The sequence below is a fragment of the Balaenoptera acutorostrata genome, chromosome 11 (assembly GCF_949987535.1).
Source record: "Balaenoptera acutorostrata chromosome 11, mBalAcu1.1, whole genome shotgun sequence".
Classification (NCBI taxonomy): Eukaryota; Metazoa; Chordata; class Mammalia; order Artiodactyla; family Balaenopteridae; genus Balaenoptera; species Balaenoptera acutorostrata.
This window is the reverse complement of record NC_080074.1, coordinates 41,627,578-41,647,096: the sequence shown is the minus strand read 5'-3', so window position 1 is coordinate 41,647,096 and position 19,519 is coordinate 41,627,578. Positions and strand designations below refer to the sequence as shown.

The window sequence follows — 19,519 nt, the reverse complement described above, 5'->3', positions numbered from 1 at the left end:
GTGTCCCCTTACTTTTAAAATCTTCAGAAGTATTAAATAATCCATATTTTTTCACTCATCAGGGTAGTCTTTGCCAAAGTTTGTTTACATTTTTAGCTTAAAAAAATAGTAATAACCTATATGGGAAAAGAATCAGAGAGAATGGATATATATATGTATATCTAAATCACTTTGCTGTACACCTGAAACTAACACAACATTGAAGTCAACTATATCCCAATATAAAATAAAAGTTAACTTAAAAAAATAGTTTTGTGTAGCGGTATTCAGGGTCCAGTTTTTTTTAAGGTGGTTGCATTAAAATGGGCTTTTAGAATGGAGCACTGACTGCATTGCGGTATAATTTTACTCCACACTGAAAGTTGTAAATGGAAAAGATCCATGCATCAGCATAGTGTTTTGGGCTACATGTAAGTAAAAGCAGTGTGAAAATCTAATTTATGGTAACATTGTGAGAGAAATGTGAGCCTGGTTTCCTGAGTTCTTTATCTTGAAGTTCTCCATTCCTAAAAGAGCGTGAGACTTTGATGCAGTAATATCCTAGCCAGGCATCTCCCTCTTTAGTTACTGTTTTGAGATCCCACAAAAGCAGACCATGCAGGTGGCCTTATTAACTGTCAGTTGAAATTTAAGATAAGACAGAGGTTATAATAGATTTACATGCCATATTTCACTAATGGGATAAGTTATCACAGTAACCTGTCTCACATGTAATCAGGATGATATTTCAGCCACCCAGCTGCTAAAAAGAAACACATGTGGATGAAGGCTAAGCTTCTGACTCATTTATGGATTAGGCAGTAACTGTTTTTAGTGAAGTCTCAGCAAAATTTATGTATAGGGACAACATATTTTTATCACATACTCTGATGTGAGTATAGTTGTTACAAAATGTCTTAAATATTTTTAAAGGAGTGTATATGGTTTTAAGGTACAAAAGATATTTTGCAGAAGTGGCCGAACACTTTCCTCTTTTTTGGAGCTATTAGCTTATCAGTTATCATTTTATAACATTGAACAACCTACAGAAGGGAAACTGTATATACTAAAGGAAGAATTTGGTTTAAAGAATTCTTTAAATATTAATTCTGAAGGTACAGTTTCATTTCTAGCAATCATAGGATATATAAGGAAATGTATTTCAATCTATCTCAGCCTTAAAAATTTTAGTGAATGTGTTCTACTATCTTCAGTGTTTGTTATTTTATATAAAATCCTTAGTTTAAGACTTTCTTCCAATGTACTTCATTATAATACATCTTGGGTAATTTATCCCTAATTTTCTCTCAAGCCATTTTTAGTAAATTTGAAAGGAAATGATTCCTGTCTTCTTCACATGATACCATCTTACAAAAGAAAAGTAAGATTGGGAGGTAAAAAACTTCCACCAAAATTTATGCCCAAGAAATTTCTTACCTCATATTGTGTAATTTGCTTCTTTGTATTCCTCCTTGGTTCCTTGGGAATAGTGTTGTTAGTAGAACAAATGTGATTTTATGATTAAGCATTTTTTTCTCTTTCTTTGGGAATCTAGAGTACTAAAGGTGTGACTGTAGAGGGATTCTGTATAGGGATTTCCACTCGTATTTGTGTGACTCCAAGGCTAAAGTTAAGTAGACTGAAGGGAGGAAAGATGGTTGATTCTAAAACAATTTTCTGTAAAATCTCTTAATATAGATGAGGAGTTATAAAAACCTACATAATATGAGAGACTGCTCTGATAAACAGTGTATTATCATATTTATAGTAAGTACATCCATTTTAAAAATTACTGTTTTGTGCTTATTTTTATGTTTTGATGAACCAGTCACTGTGTGTAGTCCGTGAATACCATGTGGCTTAATGAAAAACAATATTGTTCTAGTGATCTTTCATATATTACCTTAGAGCACAGGGTTCTTTCTTATCGGTGGTTCGAAAGTTCAGATGTGACCTTTCAACAAATAAAGATTCAGCCCCCACTGTGTGCCAGGAATTATGCTAGATGTGCAGCTGAGATCTGGTGATGCTTTAACCTTTTATTTCGCGCATCATCTAATAGAGGACCTAGATGTTCAAACAGGTGGTTCAGTGAGGTGTGCTAGCTACTCCAACAGAGTACCAAAGCCCATACAAAGGCACTGATGAGGAAAATGCCATTTCACTTTCAGGAAACTGCCACCTTTCGGCCGAGCAGAAAGTGAAAGTGGAAATGTGTTCTGGGTATCTCTTGCTGTTTAAAATATATTGGCACAAAACAATAACGATTTTATTATACTCATGGATTTTGTGAGCTTAGGAGTCAGGGCACAGCAGGAATGGCTTGTCTCTACTCCACTCTTTCTGGAACCTTCACAGGGAAGGGTGGAATAGCTGGAGTGTCACAGGCTGCCCCAAGGCAAAGCACCTGTGGTTGGAGAATCCACTTCCGAGGTGACTTCCTCACTCACGTGTCTGGAACAGCGACTACATGTGGCCTCACCAGCATGGCTGTCTCAGGGACATTGTACTGTGGCCCAACTGTATTCTGACCCAATAGTTGAAGGACTGACAATTCCACCCAGCTTCAAAGGGAGGGTGGGTGGGACAGAGATCTCACCTTTTAATGACAGGAGCATCAAATAACTGATTATAGCTCTGGGTTTAAATTGCCACAGGGCATGATGAGAGGGAGGCTAGAAAGGTAGGCAGAGGCCAATTCATGGGGGCTCTGGATGCTCCAGTTCTTTCTTGAAGGTAAAGGAAGTTGCTTCAGGAATTTTCTTAGCAGAAGGAAAATGAGGCTGCTTATAACTTAGGAACGTGACCTTGGTGACAGGGTGGAGAAAAATGTGCTTTGGGGAGAAATGTGAGAGGATGCAGGTTTGTCATACATTATAGCTATAGAGGCAAGAGTTTGAACAATTTCATGTTAATAGGCGTGAGGGTGGGACTGAGGAAGATGGATTTGGGGACTGTTTGGAGGTAAGGGCCAAAGAAATCATCACGTTTCTAGTTTTGTTGACTCACTGGTGATGATGTATTTCAACAAGGGAAAAAATAGTAATGCTGTGGTGGAAACAGATGAGCAGGAGATGCAGAGAAGGAAGTTCAGCTTTGGCCTTCATGAACTTGACATTTCAGTGGGACTTCTAGATGGTGATATCTAATATGAGACTCTGGAGCCCAGAAGAGTGGTCAGGGCCAGATATATGGACCTGGGAACATCGGCTTAGCAATGTTTTGTTGATTGAAACTATAGAAATGGAAGAGATTACTCAGGAAGAGAGTATAAAGCTAGGGAAGAAAAGGAGGGCTCGGAACAAAACTCTGGAGACTACAAACATTTATGGGTCAAGTAAGCAAACAAGAGAATTCCTTTTGTTGTTTTGCAATATATTCAGAATTATGGAGGCCTGTTTGCTACCTTCTTAAAGGCAAATTGTTTTTGTTGTTGTTATCGAGGACTGCCTCAATTTCTGACACACTTTACCCCTGTCTTTCAAATTAGTTTTGTGACATTTAGAGTGCAAATCTAACACAAAACTGTGGTTGAAATATTAAAGCAAATATACTCTAGCATTAAGCATATCAAAATTATATTTTCATCTAATGACTGTATCACAGAACAGAACATTTATGAAATTCTGTATTTGAGATACTTTGGTTTGGGGATTATGTACAATGTTGAGAATTGTAGGTTCTGGAAGGCTCATCCTGTGCGTGTTGTTTTGGGAATGGTGGCTCTTGGATGTCCTATTGGGGCAATTTTCTGATGATTCTTTATAAGATTAGTACCTATAGGGCTTGATATTGTTGAGTTTAGAAAACAAGAAGTGTGAGTAGTATCCAGAGAGGTTTGCGGGAGAATAAGACAATTGTATTTGCTTGCACAAAATCGGGTCTCAAAGTAATTATGAACCAGGAGACTGAGAGCCAGAGTTAAAAGCTCAGGCACTGTCCTGATTTGTCCGGGCTTGTGGGTCTTAGAGTAAGAATGTAGTAGCATCAAAAGTGATAGGTGGGACCAAAGAATGTGGTGTTGAGAAGACAGCCAAGCACAGGAGGGCAGGGTAGTTGTAGGAACATAGGAAGTTATGTTGTAATGAATTCACCAGACTATTTATAGAGCCTCACATGGGGGCTTAGTGAACCCAGGGACTCCCAAACGTACATCTGAATCCCACTGAATTTTCTTTTTAACTGTTCCAGCACTTATTTCTACCAGACACCCTTCTAAGTGATCTACAATTTAATCCTTATAAAAACCTTGAGATAGATAATATTGTCATCCTTATTTAACCCCTGAGGACACAGGCACAGAGAACAGTTGAGCTGGGATTCAGGTAGAGTATTCAGGCTTTAAGGTCTGTGCTATTAATCAATATGTTAGATCTTTACTACTGGCATTTCAACTTAATAATTCACAGAAAATAGATATTTGAATGTACCACTTTTTGCACACTTGCCTAATATTGTTGTGTTTCTCCGTCCAAGGTTGAAGTCAGTTCAGTTTCCATTAAATACCAAATTGTATTTTTTAGGAAGGGTTTTGAGTTGGAATACATGGTCTTAAGGGTTATACTTCTCAGAGTGAAACAGTCATCCCTGCATTCTTAAACCTAATTTTCCCAAATTAAATCATTCTAGCACATTGCTGATACATGCCAGTGGTCAATAAAAACCTTTTAAATGGTTTATTAATTGGTAGATAATGTCGATCAATATATGCTTATTAGAATAAGTGGAACACAAAACTAAATCAAATTTCTCAATATCTATGTCTGTCTGCCACTTTAAATACCTTAGGGGTGTGAAGTCAATTTCTTATTTATTAATTTATTCAATATCCAAAACTATTATGTGCTTTATAAAAGCGCTATTATAGTAAGACCATAAAGTGATCTTTACTTTATCTCTGCTGTGAAAATGAATTTATTCACCTGTGAATATCCATCTTCCTAGTATTTCCTGTTACTTTATTCACCCTTTGACTAATGACATAACTTAAAAGTGGAGTCTTGATTTTTTTTTCTCTTTTTACACTCTATCAGGGATGTTAAATCTCTTTTTCCTGCCCTCTGCTCCCATGTAACTGTACTGTGCAACCCAAGCCAGAGGCCCCAGAGCCATCTTAGACTTTTCCCTTCAAGTCCTATGTCCATGATTATAACTTCTCTCATTAATCATTTACTCATTTCCTGTGCCTCTGCCTCCATTGAGGCCCTCATCAAATCTTTCCTGAATTGTAGCAGTGATTTCCTATGTGGTCTCCTGGTTCCAGGCTTGCTAAATATCCCAACCTCTTTGTCCCCCCAATTTCTTCTTTACATATCAAAGAAAAGGATCTCACTAATCTGGGAATTTATTATTTACTCTGCAATTTAAACCTTTTGGTATTCTCTGCTGCGGTCATGACAAAGGCTCAATTTCTTAGGAAGTTACTGTGGCTCTCCAACTTTTTACTTGGGCAATTAGTAGTTGTTAAAAGAATATTTTAACTATCATAGGAATTAAAAACCAGTTAAGGCAATTCAAATATTAACTGCCTCAACTGAGTTTTTTTTTCTTTTGAAGGAACCTTGATCGTAGCCAATGGAGGTAAAGAATGATAGACATGTGAGGCTCAGATATTATGTTTTGGTGACTTTTAATGACGCACATGTCTTTATATCTGGGTCCAATTTGATTTTTGAAGATGAAAGCTAAGGAATAAGATTATATAATTTTTACTTCTGCATGGAAGTCCACTGTTAGAATAACTACAATAGAAATAGAACCTTCTACGAAAATCTTGCACCGAGCCACTCAAAATCTTAACAACATTTGATGAGAGCATAAGGAAGAGATGAGTAAGTTTTTACTCTCATTCTAAGTGTTCTAATTAATAAGGGTTGCTGGAATCCTAGCCAAGGATTTTGAGGCTACCACAGGACTCAGCAGAAAAAAGTTCTGTGATTGATTAATTAGTCATGTGTGCAATGAACATGGGAGTGGCAAGTTATAAATAGTATGCCATAATTTTCTAGCTCTTACTAAAATGTGGCTTAAACATTTAAAAGATAGTGTTTACTTGGAAGATTTTTGAGAATTGCTTGGACACTAAAAACATCAGACCATTTAAAATTTGTGTTACTGTTTATTTCCGATTTCTACGTAAAGTCATCTGTGGAATGAAATTATTTAAAATTCCCTATCTAAATGCTGAAGAGTATCTATTGAAAGTAGATTTATTTGACACTGGAAGAGATGATACTCTGAAGGCAATATAAAGTTATTATCATAATGTCTTGGAGATACAAATCCAAAGGGAAATGAATTAATAGCAAAAGAAGCATTAAAGTATCACAAGTTGTGCTTTGCAAGAAAATGATATGATATAGTAGAACCTAGCACAGCTTATAGAATCCAACAGAAGAAAGTTTAAATTTCAGTACTATTATTTATAAGATGTATAACTTGTACAAGTTACTTAATGTTTAAAGGCAGTTTCATATTTTTCAGTCAGGAATAGAGGATCACCTTTGCAGGACTATTGTGAGGAATAAATGAGCAAATAAATGTAAACTGTCACTTGATAAGGACACAATGAAGACAAGTGTCTTCCTTTAATATACTTCTGATAATTCCATTCTTAAAACAATTTCCCTTGGTTAAAAGATGGTGATATAACATACCATTTTTTGATAATACTACCCAGTAAATAGCAATCAATAGTTAATTACTGAACACATACCAACCCATGATAGGAACTGAGAATGAAGAAATGAACATACCGTAATTCCTGTCCTGGTGAACAATGCAGTCTGTTCAGGAGATAAGCATTTACCCTGATAAATTTCCATGTTAACCTAATCCTTAGAGATGAATAAAGACCTGGGGACTAATGGAAGACAAAACTAACTCTACAAGACTTGAGAAATGCCTCAAGAAGGAGGTGACACTTGAGCAGGATCTTAAAGCAGAAGTAAGATTTCATAATGTGGGGAAGAGAAGCCATGGTGTTTCAGATGAAGGAAACCTCATGAGAAAAGCCATGGAGCCGGGAGAGAAGAGGCCTCAGGCCAGAAGCAGAGGTGTGATGACAGTGGAGAACATGGGATGGAAGATGTGTAGAGGAGATGAAGCTGTAAGAGAGTCTGAGGAGACACACGGAAACACTCAGTAAACCAGATCACAGAGCTTGGATTATATCTTACAGACAATGGGGAGTCAACAGCAATTTCAAAGAAAGAGATTGACATCTATACTTTCTTGGGAAAGAAAGTTCTGTTAGTTCTGTTGACTGTGAGAAGAATGATTGGATTTGGTTGGCAATAAAAAAGGGATGATAATAAAGGGATTAGTGGAGGGGCATTATTAGAGTCCATGAGAGAAATGACACAGAGGTAAAAATGGAGTGGGTCATGTCAAGGAAGACAACTCTTCTTTGTTCAATGGAAAAAAAAAAGTTGGTGACACTAAATTTAAATAGCAAAGTCAAAGAGAGAGAGATGATTTGAAAGAATAATGTGTTAAGGTTTGAACATTTTGGGGATATCTGGGAGAAATATAGCTGATAGATCCAGGTAGAATATGTAGGAGATAATGAGATACTTAGAAAAGAGGCTCTGAGTTTAGAATTGAGATTGGAGTGTAAAATACAGATTTGATATAAAAAGAATGGAGGGATATACTAGCTGATACCTAGGATTATGGTTTTGAAAATATTCATGGGCATAGTACAAAATTTAGAAGGGGTGATGGTGAGTGGACCTGTGTCTTGGAAGGAGGAGGAGGAGTAGCTCAAGAGACAGCGGTCGTGTTAAGAAAGCTAAGTGAGTTGAGGATTTCTAGAGGAAGGAGGGTGTCAGCACTGTCTAAAGCAGCCGCAGCAGAACAGAAAATGAGGCATGGCTTGAGATGTTTAGATTATGCTCTTTGACTTTGGAAACAAGTGTTTTTCTTCCAAGCTTGGACATCTGTGGATGTTCTGTAGAGCACAGCTTTTATTATGCATAGGAATCCTGTTAAAATGCAGATTCTGATTCAGTAGATTTGGGATGAGACCTAATATTCAGTATTTCTAACAAGGCCCAGGTGATGCCATTTTGTTCGTCTGTGGACAATACCATGAGTAGTGAGGCTCTGGTGGTTAATAAAAATAGGTGATTGCAATTCAGGATCGGTTTACTTTGAGAAGCTTTCTTTCCTTATAATAAATGGATATTACTGTTCTACATGGGGATTTGCACTGAAGCTGTATTGGATAGTTCTGGCAGTTTGGATCCTTCTGTGTATTGAACACCAGATTGAGTTTCATCCTTTTTTTTAATTGACTGTCTCTAATCTCCTCCTCTTCCCTTCCATGTTAGGGGAAATAAAAAGCTTTCCCTTGATATTCTACTGTACAAGATAGATGAGAAGATACTTCCTTTAGTAGAACCCACAGTGTGTCTCAAAATATTTATTTTTTTGTGCTTTTGTTTCTGATACTTTTTGCCACCCATTAGCTAGAAGGACTTTCATTTGACAACATTTCAGGAAAAGAATACATAATCTTCTAACCAGATGTCTGCAAATCCTTAGTTTAGTGGTGTTCTGACTCTATTTATCTACCCCCACTTGCCTCAGAGCTGTGTCTACATGTCCCTTGTGTCTATTTCACTAATAAACTGCTTTGGCTGTACCTACTCACCTGCTTTGTTACTAACCCATTTGTAAATCTGAAATTAGGGACATGGTATCACAAGCACTGCAGGGGAAAAAATTTGTTTCTGCTGCATAGAGAGCCAGGGCCAGGTAAAAAAGGAAGGAAGGAAGGAAGGAAGGAAGGAGGGAGGGAGGGAGGGAGAGGAGGGGAGGGGAGGGGAGGGAGGGAGGGAGGGAGGAGAGGGAAGGAGGGAGGGAGGAAGGAAGAAAAGAAAGAAAGAAAGAAAGAAAGAAAAAGAAAGAAAGGGAGCTAGAGGCATTGTGAGAAGTGTTGGGGCTTGAGTTAGGTGGTAAACATGAAAATTGAAGGAGAACATAGATAAATTTGTAGCGGTCGAATCAGCGTGGCAGGATATTGATTGCACATCTACAATAATTAAAAGGAAGGAAAAAGGGAAGAGTTGACTATTGAGGTTTCAAGCCCAAAGACATAAAGAAAATGGTGATCCTGTGTACAGAAATCATGAAATGAAAGGAAGGATCTGATTAGAACTTGGGGGGATTAAAAAAAGGAAAATGGTGAGTTTGATGTGGTAATTGATTTTGAAGGTCATGGAAATGGATGTCTTTTATTCAGTTGATATTGATGCCTGGGAGTATGATGCAGATATTAACTCTAGTTTCTAGTAGATTTCACCTGAAATCTTAGGTAAGAATCAAATGAAAGAATGCATACAAGTGTTTGAGGAAAGATGACATATGAAAAAGCATGCTTTTAAGAGATGGGTAATGGAAGAAGGCCTGGTGAAAGAAAGAGAAAATGGACAAGAATGATGGTGGGCAGATGAAGTGAGTTTATTCGTATGACAGTCTATGAAAGAGAGAAATTTAAAAAGGCAGAGGGAAAAATATGGTCAAATATAAAAATATTAGAATATGGTAAGAGTTGAATCAAACTCTTCTTCAAATAACAGTTTCACATTTATAAGGATAGTATAGAGCAGAAGCCCAGTTTCAAAGAATTAAAGTAGGATGGCTTGGTGCAAAAATATAGGCAACTAGTAGAGTATTCTCATAATAATCAGAAAACGCAAGTGGGCAATAAAATCAGATTGATTTTGGCCAAGTCGATTAACCTCTAGATTTTGTTGTTGGTTTTCCACTTCTATACTAGAAATTATGATACATCTTTAAAATCATGGAGGAAAAAAATCAATGAGGTGGCTTCAGTTCCCTGAGGGAAAGTACATTGTTTTATTGGCATCTCTCCTGCTAATATTTGTATTCAATTTGGAGGGTACAGGATAGAAGACATCATGGTGAACCTGTAGGTAGTTCTCTTATTCTTGGGTTGACAAAGCAGACTGATATGTTCACAGAAGATTCTTTTTTTTCACTTTGGGTACTTTTACTTTTACTTTTAATTTTTGAATTAATATTTCATTGGAGTGCTTTGGTTTTTACTTTTAAGTTGTCCTCTGATATTATTGTTGCTGAGGTAGTGTGGCCAGTTGTAGCCAGTTGTCTCAGTGTCCAGTACAGTTAGAATACAGAATGCACTCTCTGCGAATAAGAATATATCACATATCCACTTGAAAAACAAGTGCTCTGAAAAGCTGTCTAGATATGAGGAATTCTTTATTTCTCTCTAGCCAGGCAGTTCGAAGGCCTGCATACTCCCACCACAGACTGGCTGCATGGAGTAAGAGTTTACTTAGGAAACATGTCACCATCTTAAGGGATCCTTCCCTTGGTTAAATACCCTCTACTTAGCAGCAAAGCAACTGGATTAACAGCAGGGCTCCACATGACCCTTCCACCCTGATTCCAACAACCCCACGTTGTTCCTGTTTCCTTGGAGGCCTTGGAAACTCTGCGTGTACAACAAACGTGTTCATGTAGAGTCATCACAATTCACCAGCAGAGCGATTCTCCACTCACACGTCAACCCATGACCACGTGTGAACATGTTTAGGCCCACTGAGTCTTACTATATCCTTCAGAACACTAATTTCAGAACCATTAGGTAATTCAGAAATCAGTTCAAATTAAAGCACAAATGTTCATTTTGTTTATAAAGTATCCACTGCTCTTCAAAACTTGGTTTCCATAATGCTTTTTGGTGTGTTTTCAACCAAAGATTGTGATTTAAAAAATCATTAAGAATTGTAATTCAAGAATGCCCAGAAATTGTCATCAGCAGTTGTTCAGTCCGTTTTTGAAGAATTTGACTCCATTTTAATCTCAATTTTTTGCATAGATCTTTCTCTAGAAAAACATCTTGTATTAATCACTTCCATAAAATGTTCTATCCAGGACTAGAGATCAACAATAACTTACTACACAGAAACCAGATATTTTAATCTTTTGTCCTTCAAAATAGTATTTAAGTTAAAACAACAAACTAGAAGGGTTTATAGAAGAAAATAATGACTCTCATTTCATACTCTTTTTTCCATTTGAATCTTTTTGAGAAAGAGATCTTGCTATGGTGTTAAGTCAAGCTTTAGCTTTCCTGAAGTTTTCACTGTCATTTACAAAGGTTGAATTTTTTCTAAGATGGAATAATATTACTTTAAAAATATTAATATTGTCACACAACCATTTTTTAAAATTCGTTGATGACACACTTAAGGGGTCCACAGCATTATTTATTTCATAATATGTTCATAATCAAAGGTCATGGTATATGTGTTGCATTATCATAATTTTCTAATTTGTTCTTTATACATGTTTATACATGTTCTAATTGCATTTCATTAACTCATAGTTTTCTTGTAAGTTTGTACTTTCTTTCCATGTTCAAAGAATCTCTTTAATTCAATTTCTCTGTTTCTCCTCATACAGTCTGGCAGCCAGATATGCAACTCAGTCTAATCACAGTGGAATTGCAACCAGTCAAAAAAAGCCTACTAGGTCAGTTAATATCTCTAATTTATTGCTTGTTAGTGATAATAAAGTAAATGCCCAGGGATATTTTGTCCTACCATTCTAAAGTTTTTCAAAAACTGACATACTTCTGGATGTAAAGGTTAGAGTACCGAACTCTTCCAAGTAGATTTCCATACGCCTTCTTGGGCGTGAACATGTTTGTGTTAGATGATGAAATGGGTCTTGGGTTCTTCTAATTCAGTTTTGTTATACATAGTGCTATGACTGGGCTGAGGTCTAGGTTCTAGGCTTAGAGAAAGTCAAGGAAAAAAATTACTTTGAAGACCCCATTCTTTCCAGGCCACAAATCTGGAAGGAAAACAAGATTGTAATTGCTTTTTGAAATGGGTATGCATTAACTACTGCACATTTTGAAGCAGAAGTGAGAAACATTGGCAGATTTTTGTGAGAAAGTTAGCACCAGGTCAGCCTGAACCATTCTTTTATCTTTAATCATTTAAATTTTTGCTTCTTTATGACATATGTATTTTAAAGGCAATCTGTTATAATAAATGACAGTGCATTATATACTGTTTGGAAAATACTGGTATAGAAAAATGTGTGGAAAGTGATTTTTTTTAATGTTAAGTTACTGGAGGCATGATGCTACAGCTAAGTGAAGCCACAGCGAATGTGTTTTGCCCCCCTGATTATTATGTGGTTATATGTGCCATCTCACTTACTGGGGAAGTATCTCAGTGGTGGTTTACTAGTCACTACCCTAATAATGAATCATATTATGCAGTGTTTGACCACAAGAACTACTTATGATGCCTTGACTTGAGGTTATGTGCTTTCCCCCTTGCCTTGGTTTCCTAAGTTATGTTCATTTCCATAGTAATTAAACTGATTCTGGAAAGGCAAATTAAAAGGGTATTTAATTAAAAATCAAAAGAAATGATATAAACTAGGATGCGCAAAGAACAGTGACCTGCCATGTTCAGTAAGCATTTTTTATTACTACTTCTAAGACTTAATGAATATAAAGTATATTTTAAGTACTTCTTTGATTTAATAGAACATCTCTTTTTCTGGCTTCATTCTCATTTCTCTTTTTATTACTTTGATGAATGATCTGGAGCTCTGGCTGACTGTCAAATTAGGGTAATGAGAAGAGCAAATGGATTTTTTAATTTGTTTTAATTTGTTCTTCTGAGAACTAAAGATCACTTGGCTTCATGGGTCACAGTCAAGATCAAAATGCATTTTAATTGCTTTCTAGAAACAGGTCAAGTTTCATTGCAAGTAGGGCAAATTTTGTGACAAAATTTGTTTATAAATGTGAGTTTGGAATGAACTTTCTAAGCCTATGGCTGTGTCTACAGTACTAGTTCTCAGATTTATTATGATGGGACATTTGGCCAAATTAATTAGTTGAGTTCCTTCTACATAGTGCAATCACTGGTACTCAAAATTGCTGGTGTCTGTGGTTATTGTGCTAGTCTTACAAACCCTGTAGATCCATTTGAGTAAAAGTTAAATGCTGGAGTCATTTGGAAAAGATTCCAATCTTGTGCATGACACAACCTCTAATTAGCAAAATAGCTGAAGGAACTATTTATTAGCCATATGTATTTAAACTCCAAAATACAGTCAACATTTTGAAACTATTAACTATTCCAAGATATCAACATTTCTGGTCTTAAGCTGGCGTGTGTGTTTTCCTGATGTTCATTCCATTTCGCAATACCTGTTACTATTATAAAATATTTATAGTATACATTTAAGAGTTTGATTTCCTGATAATCTATGGAAATAATGTGTCAAGTAGTATAATAAGGTGAGTTAAAATTTGAATATTGTAGCAACTGATTGTGAAATTGTGATATATCGGGTACCAATATAATAGATGTAAACATTCTTTTATTTTGAATATTTTGTATGACAAGAAAAAATTAATTGCTACATTTATAAGTTATGGATTGTTTTTGTTATTTTTCTTTTAAAATAGAACTTATTAGAGCAGTACACAGTGGCATTCACATGGTGGCAGCAAATGCTAGCAAAGATGCTGGCGACCCTTAATATCATGTTTTTAAATATGTCTTAAGATGCCAATATTAATTCTTAATTTCTAGTTTTTCATTTATGCAGATTGAGTTTATTATACATACACAATATACATTAGTATTAGTATAAAATAAAATATAGTAATTGCATATTTTACGCACAATTCTTGAAATAATTGATACCTGAAATTTTAATATGGGAACTGTTTAAACAGTGAAATAAATGATCCAAAGTGATGTTTAATTATAGTTCAAATAAAATAACTGCAGATGATTACCTCCCATCAAACTTCCCCTAATTCTAATACAGTCTACCTACATTTCCTCATGTCTTGTCCTTCATACACAACGAGCAGCTAAAGCTACTATCACTGTAGGTGTATTTTAAATTGTCATTCTACTAGCATAGATTTTCTTCTTCTGAGACCTGCATCCTTGCCGCATGACCTGTGTGATCAGTTGGCCACACTTGTGAGACAACCAGCTAGAGCCTAGGTGCTTACTTTTGGCAAGAGAGTGAAAGTTTTTTTGTGAGACAGATCAGTCAAATATGAACAAACTCATGACCTTGGTCTCCACACCGTGTTTTTGAGTAATTAACTAGCTTAGATACTCAGTAAGCATTTGCTATTTGCAATTTGTATGTAACTTTATTCTTCTTGTTATTAATGTACAAGTTCATTTAAGATACAGCCACCTAAGATAAAAACAAATGTCCCGTATATTGAAAAGAACAACTTAACAACAACTGCAGGCAGCTGGTTAATACCCTGAGAATATAATAGATTCTAGTTAAGTAGTATTATTTCCCTTGCTTTTCATGTAGTTGTTACATTTAAATCAAAGTTTTATTCATCAGGTGCGTATAGGCATGACTTTTTTAGTTAAAATTACTTTATTTCTAATTGTCCTGCATTATTAATATACTTTGGAGGCAAATTATATCATATGAACCAAGATTTTTCTGAAGATTTTCAGACCTTGTGTTTAGCTATTTGTCACTTAAACCAACATTTTCTGCTGAACGTCGTAAATTATGATTTTCCCATTAACCCTTCCCTGCTCAGAACCTCCTGTTCCCTATCTTTTTGTAATGTGCAATAATGATGTAATTTTTCTTGTACTATTTCAGGCTTCCAGGTCCCTCTAGGGTGCCGGCTGCAGGCAGCAGCAGCAAGGTCCAGGGAGCCTCCAATTTAAATAGGAGAAGTCAGAGCTTTAACAGCATTGATAAAAACAAGCCTCCAAATTATGCAAATGGCAGTGAAAAAGGTAAGAGTTCGCCCGTTACATCATTAAGGCACAAGTGTAACATATGAGCCTCATAAATTACATGCTAAATCTAGTATTTAAGCAGTGTTTGGAATGGAAATGTTATCAGTGGACTTTCTTATATTGTCTAAGTGCCTCCTCTTGAATTCCAGCTTTCTTCAGGACCTTTCCTATCTGAAGAACACTTTAAGGAAATATAGTCATTTATATTAAAGTGGTTAGTGATTATCCCCAAGTATAAAATCTGTTTCTCAAAAAAAAGTTCCTCCTGGATGCATGTAAATAGCATTTTCTTTTGTTTTCTCATGTTCTGTGAACACTTATCTTGAAATCACAAACCTATATGAAATGTTTTCAAATCCTTGGTTTTAGTTAACATTAAGTGCCATACGTGTTTGAGGAAGTTAAGGTTGGAGCATTAAAATTTAAGACATAATTATGAAGGGTATTTAGTCTTTGAAAGCAGCAGGACAGATAAATATTATGACCTTAGTTTTTCCTATAAGAGACAAATTATTCATGTTTGTTTTATTTTCTTGAACGAGTGTATGATAGAAATATCCAATCACACATTGATCAGGAAGAAAGGACACAGTGGAAGTGTGTGTTAATGGCAGATTATATATTAACTACTGTATGATGCACAGTTCTCTCTAATGTGCACAGTGCGTATTTAAAGAGGTGCTGGCTTGATGCATATCCCTGTGGAGTCTGCATCCAAACGGGAGGATGTGTAATTTACATCTAAACCATGAGAAAATCAAGAACCTCTGCTGTTGGGAGCAGTGTGACCCTGTGAGGGACTAGGGCACGTTGTGGGATTGTGAGGTAGTATTTTCTAATCAATAAAACTTTAACTTCTCTGTGTAGTATTTAAGTCTCCATGCAACAAGACATGAAATTCAAAAGTGACAAATACACTTAGTAGAACAGCTGGCAAATTTGGTTTGACTAATTGAACCAGGTAGAAACTTTTTGGCTCAGATTAGATCATTTCCAATTGTTTCATATGGATGATCTGATTAGACTTCTCTTACTCAGACATGAATTGACAGGGGTGATCTATGAATTATACACTTCCTTGAAAATTTCCTACCCATTAAAACAAAATTGGGCAGACCGTAAATCCCTGTAAGCAAAGCAGTGTATCTTGATCCCTGTAACATCCCCAGTTCTTGAGTTGAATGGAAAAAAGAAGACAATAGTATGTGTTTGGAAGTTAGGATTTTGTCTTTAAAATAAAGAATAAAACCTTTGAATTGAGGACCTAAGAAATGTTACTGAAGACTTACACTTCTCCTGGAGAGAAAGGGGACAAGAATTTCTTATCAGAAAAACATCTCCCTCATTTTGTGACTTTCCTAGAAAGCATCATACAAAGGCCTATATGTGCTATGAAATTCTAAGGGAAAATAAACATGTTTAGACATAAAGATATGCTGAGTGGACTGCTCAAGTATCTGATTTTAGCTACGTGATACTACAGTTGTATAAGAGTTTTGCAAAAAATGACTAATAACGTTGGCAAAGAAACCTAGAAATGCTTTAGATGACCCAACGCTTTGATATCATAATGCATTTTTTGATCATGTGAAATACTTTTTGTATTGCTGGTGTTTAAAAGTAAAAATCCAGAGGTAGCCAAGTACTCATATCTTTCCGTAGCCATTCAGCCTCTCTTATGTATGTCTAGGAAGTAGTGCAAAATTAGAAAGTAGCAATATTTATAATAACCACAAGGTGGAGACAGATAACATACATTACGAGGTTTTTGACCATAAGCAGGTTTCCTTAGGTAGAGCAAAAGTTTTCATGGTGAATTAGCCATTACTTTTAATTCCAACAAAGTAAAATTCCAAAACATTTAAAGTGTATGATCTCACATTCACAAATATTTATAATATTATATATCAAATGTTGGCATTAAATGTCTGCAAACTGTCAATAATAATTAAAGCATAAATTGTATTATATAATACAGCCTTCTGGAATTTGTTTTACATGCTATATGGCATTTTCTATTAATGTGGAGTTACAACTTCATATCAGTATATGCAATATACTGATATGCATATCAGTATATGCAATATCAGTATATGCATATGCAGTATATGGCCATGATATTGCATGGCCATGCTATTTTATATTTCCAAAATATTAGCTTAAATTATAGAGCAAACAAAACAAATATAAACATTACATATGAAATAGTTTATAATTTATTCTTTAGACTATTCGAATGGTACATCTTTTTCGATAAGAATGTTTTATTTAACCTTTGACATGGAGATTTTTCACGTTAGCATAGCATATAAAAATATAAGATTCCATCTGATGACAGGTTGATCTCTGTGACAATATAGTTCATACATATGCTAGGCATGGCCAAATAAGGTGAAAATTAAAGAAGAATTTTCAAAGGTTACAATATTATAATGACAGAATTCAGAAATTACTAACTTGAGTATTCTAATTGCCATTCCTTTTTAGTTATTAGAAAGTATAACAGTTAAATTTAATAAATTAAGATATTTTTACTCAAAAGAAATAATCACACTATCTGTAATGTGCTCCCTGAATGCTTCTAAGTGAATATGTACTTTCTACTTTCTTTAAGAAGTCTTAAATGATGAGTTATATGAATCAATTGGGGAATCTCTAGAACTTGTATAGATAGTAAAAGTTTATTCACAATTAAAACAATTTCACTTCCTTATTAAAAAACATACTGTTGAAAGCACAGTAGCTTCTCACATATATGGGATGGTAAAAATAGCTTATTTGTGAATTGTGTGACTTATCTAATAAAGGGAAATCAGTAGAGAATCACGAACTGCACTTCAAAAGATACATCTAATACCATTTTAATAATAATACAATCCAAAAAATAGTGTGCTCATTTCACCAAATGGATTAAAATATCGGTGAACATGGCCATAGATTATCACTTGCAGAGAAGGCTGAAATAGAAATGTTAAAATAGAAAGCAATGCCACCCCACCATTCTGTTGAAATGGAATGTAGGAACAAATTTCTCAGAACAAATGGTGAAATGAAGATAGTATATTGTTTGTAGAAAAGCATTTCTTTGGGGAGTCCAAGTTTCTTCCCTTGGTGACCTGACATGCAGAGACTCACAACGAATAATATGTTCTGACACTAGCATTTATCAATTTGCCCATGCACCCTATGAGATTACTCTAGACAGATGTATGCTTTAAAGAAAAATCAAATATCTTTTCAGTGGAAATCAGGGATCTTGTGAAAAAAAAAAAATGCCCTGGTTCATTTGGGCACATATTTTATATGCCTGAAGCAAATTATCTTAAGAAATAATTCTTGTTTTATAAAATCGACGTGATAAATATGAAAAAGGCTTAACAGTTCAGTATTATTAGGAATGTAAATGTCCCTAGCTCTATTTGGAATTCACTTTCTGAATTATGATCTGTAAACACTTATTGACAGAGTTCCTCAACAGAGAGATGTTTTTCTATGTTGCTAAGAAACATGCCACAGTACCAGAGGGCATGCTCCCATCTCTTTATTGTTTCTCCCATGTGATTCTTACATGGTACCTGTACATCTGTGGAAGAGGAGATTTCCTTTCTGTTCTCCTAGGTTCTAATGAAGTATCTTCTGGTGTGAAAGTGTTTTCTTTCATTTACACTCAACATAGATTTAGTATGATTGATATGGAGAATTGAGCAAAATTGAAATTGAACTTTTTAAAACTATAGGTTTAATGTGAATGTTACATTAGTCGTGGAGTTTTGACAGCTAAAACGTAGTTATCTAGTTCTTAGGTACTTTTTTAATTACTCTGAAATTACTCTTAAGACCAAAGAACTGAACTGTTTATTTCCTTTTCAATGCAATGCAAATATGTTTTACTCATTATATCTCTTTACTGGTGATTTCATTATGTGTTCCACCATGACTTTTTGCTTTATTTCCTTAATAATTATATAAACCTATAATGACATAATTTCAAGTTAATCTTGAGGATTTTTATGAGGTAACATAATTAAGTACATAGATCAAGTGATATGACTAAATAGACTTGGGCATATATGTTGTTTACTTATGTATACATGCTTACATATTGAGGTGTACACGTATTTTATATGCCTGTGCATAAATTACATACTTTTAAAAAATCTGGCTGGTGAATTAAAGCTTCCCTAAATTTTTCAATAGTCCACAAAGTGGCACTCTCACATTACAAACGGTACAATATATACATGTGCAGAATGGACAGTGCCCCTACAATCCCCGTAATAGCATTCCATGTTTCTGTTCATCATAAAATTGATGATTGAGGCATTTCGCAAGCCGTCATTTATGGGAGACAGTGTGGTGAGGTAAACAAGGGGCCAGTTGGTAACAAAACAGCTCGGTGCTTTGTGACCACCTAGAGGGGTGGGATGGGGAGGGTGGGAGGGAGGGAGATGCAAGAGGGGAGAGAAATGGGAACATATTGTATATGTATAACTGATTCACTTTGTTATAAAGCAGAAGCTAACACACTATTGTAAGGCAATTAAACTTCAATAAAGATGTTAAAAAAAAATAAAAAAGAACATGTGGTACAGCCAAAAAAATAAAAAAAAAAATAAACAGTAGTGGGTTATCTTCAAAAAAAAAAAACATATATAAGTTTGAATGCTACTTTTTTTAACTTTCAAAATGTTAAATGTATTTTGGTGTATTATTGT

The 19,519-nt window shown here is 35.2% G+C and overlaps 1 protein-coding gene across 16 annotated transcripts in view; it reads left to right on the top strand.

The window, feature by feature from the left end:
* The window catches only part of NAV3 (neuron navigator 3), a 1,137,481-nt gene that overhangs the window by 923,901 nt on the left and 194,061 nt on the right, over nucleotides 1-19,519 (top strand). For all 16 annotated transcript variants that reach the window (XM_057557682.1, XM_057557697.1, XM_057557687.1 and 13 more), the window contains 2 exons: nucleotides 11,437-11,505; nucleotides 14,662-14,801. In XM_057557682.1, the coding sequence (XP_057413665.1) occupies nucleotides 11,437-11,505; nucleotides 14,662-14,801 (209 nt within the window). The remainder of the gene's footprint in view (nucleotides 1-11,436; nucleotides 11,506-14,661; nucleotides 14,802-19,519) is intronic.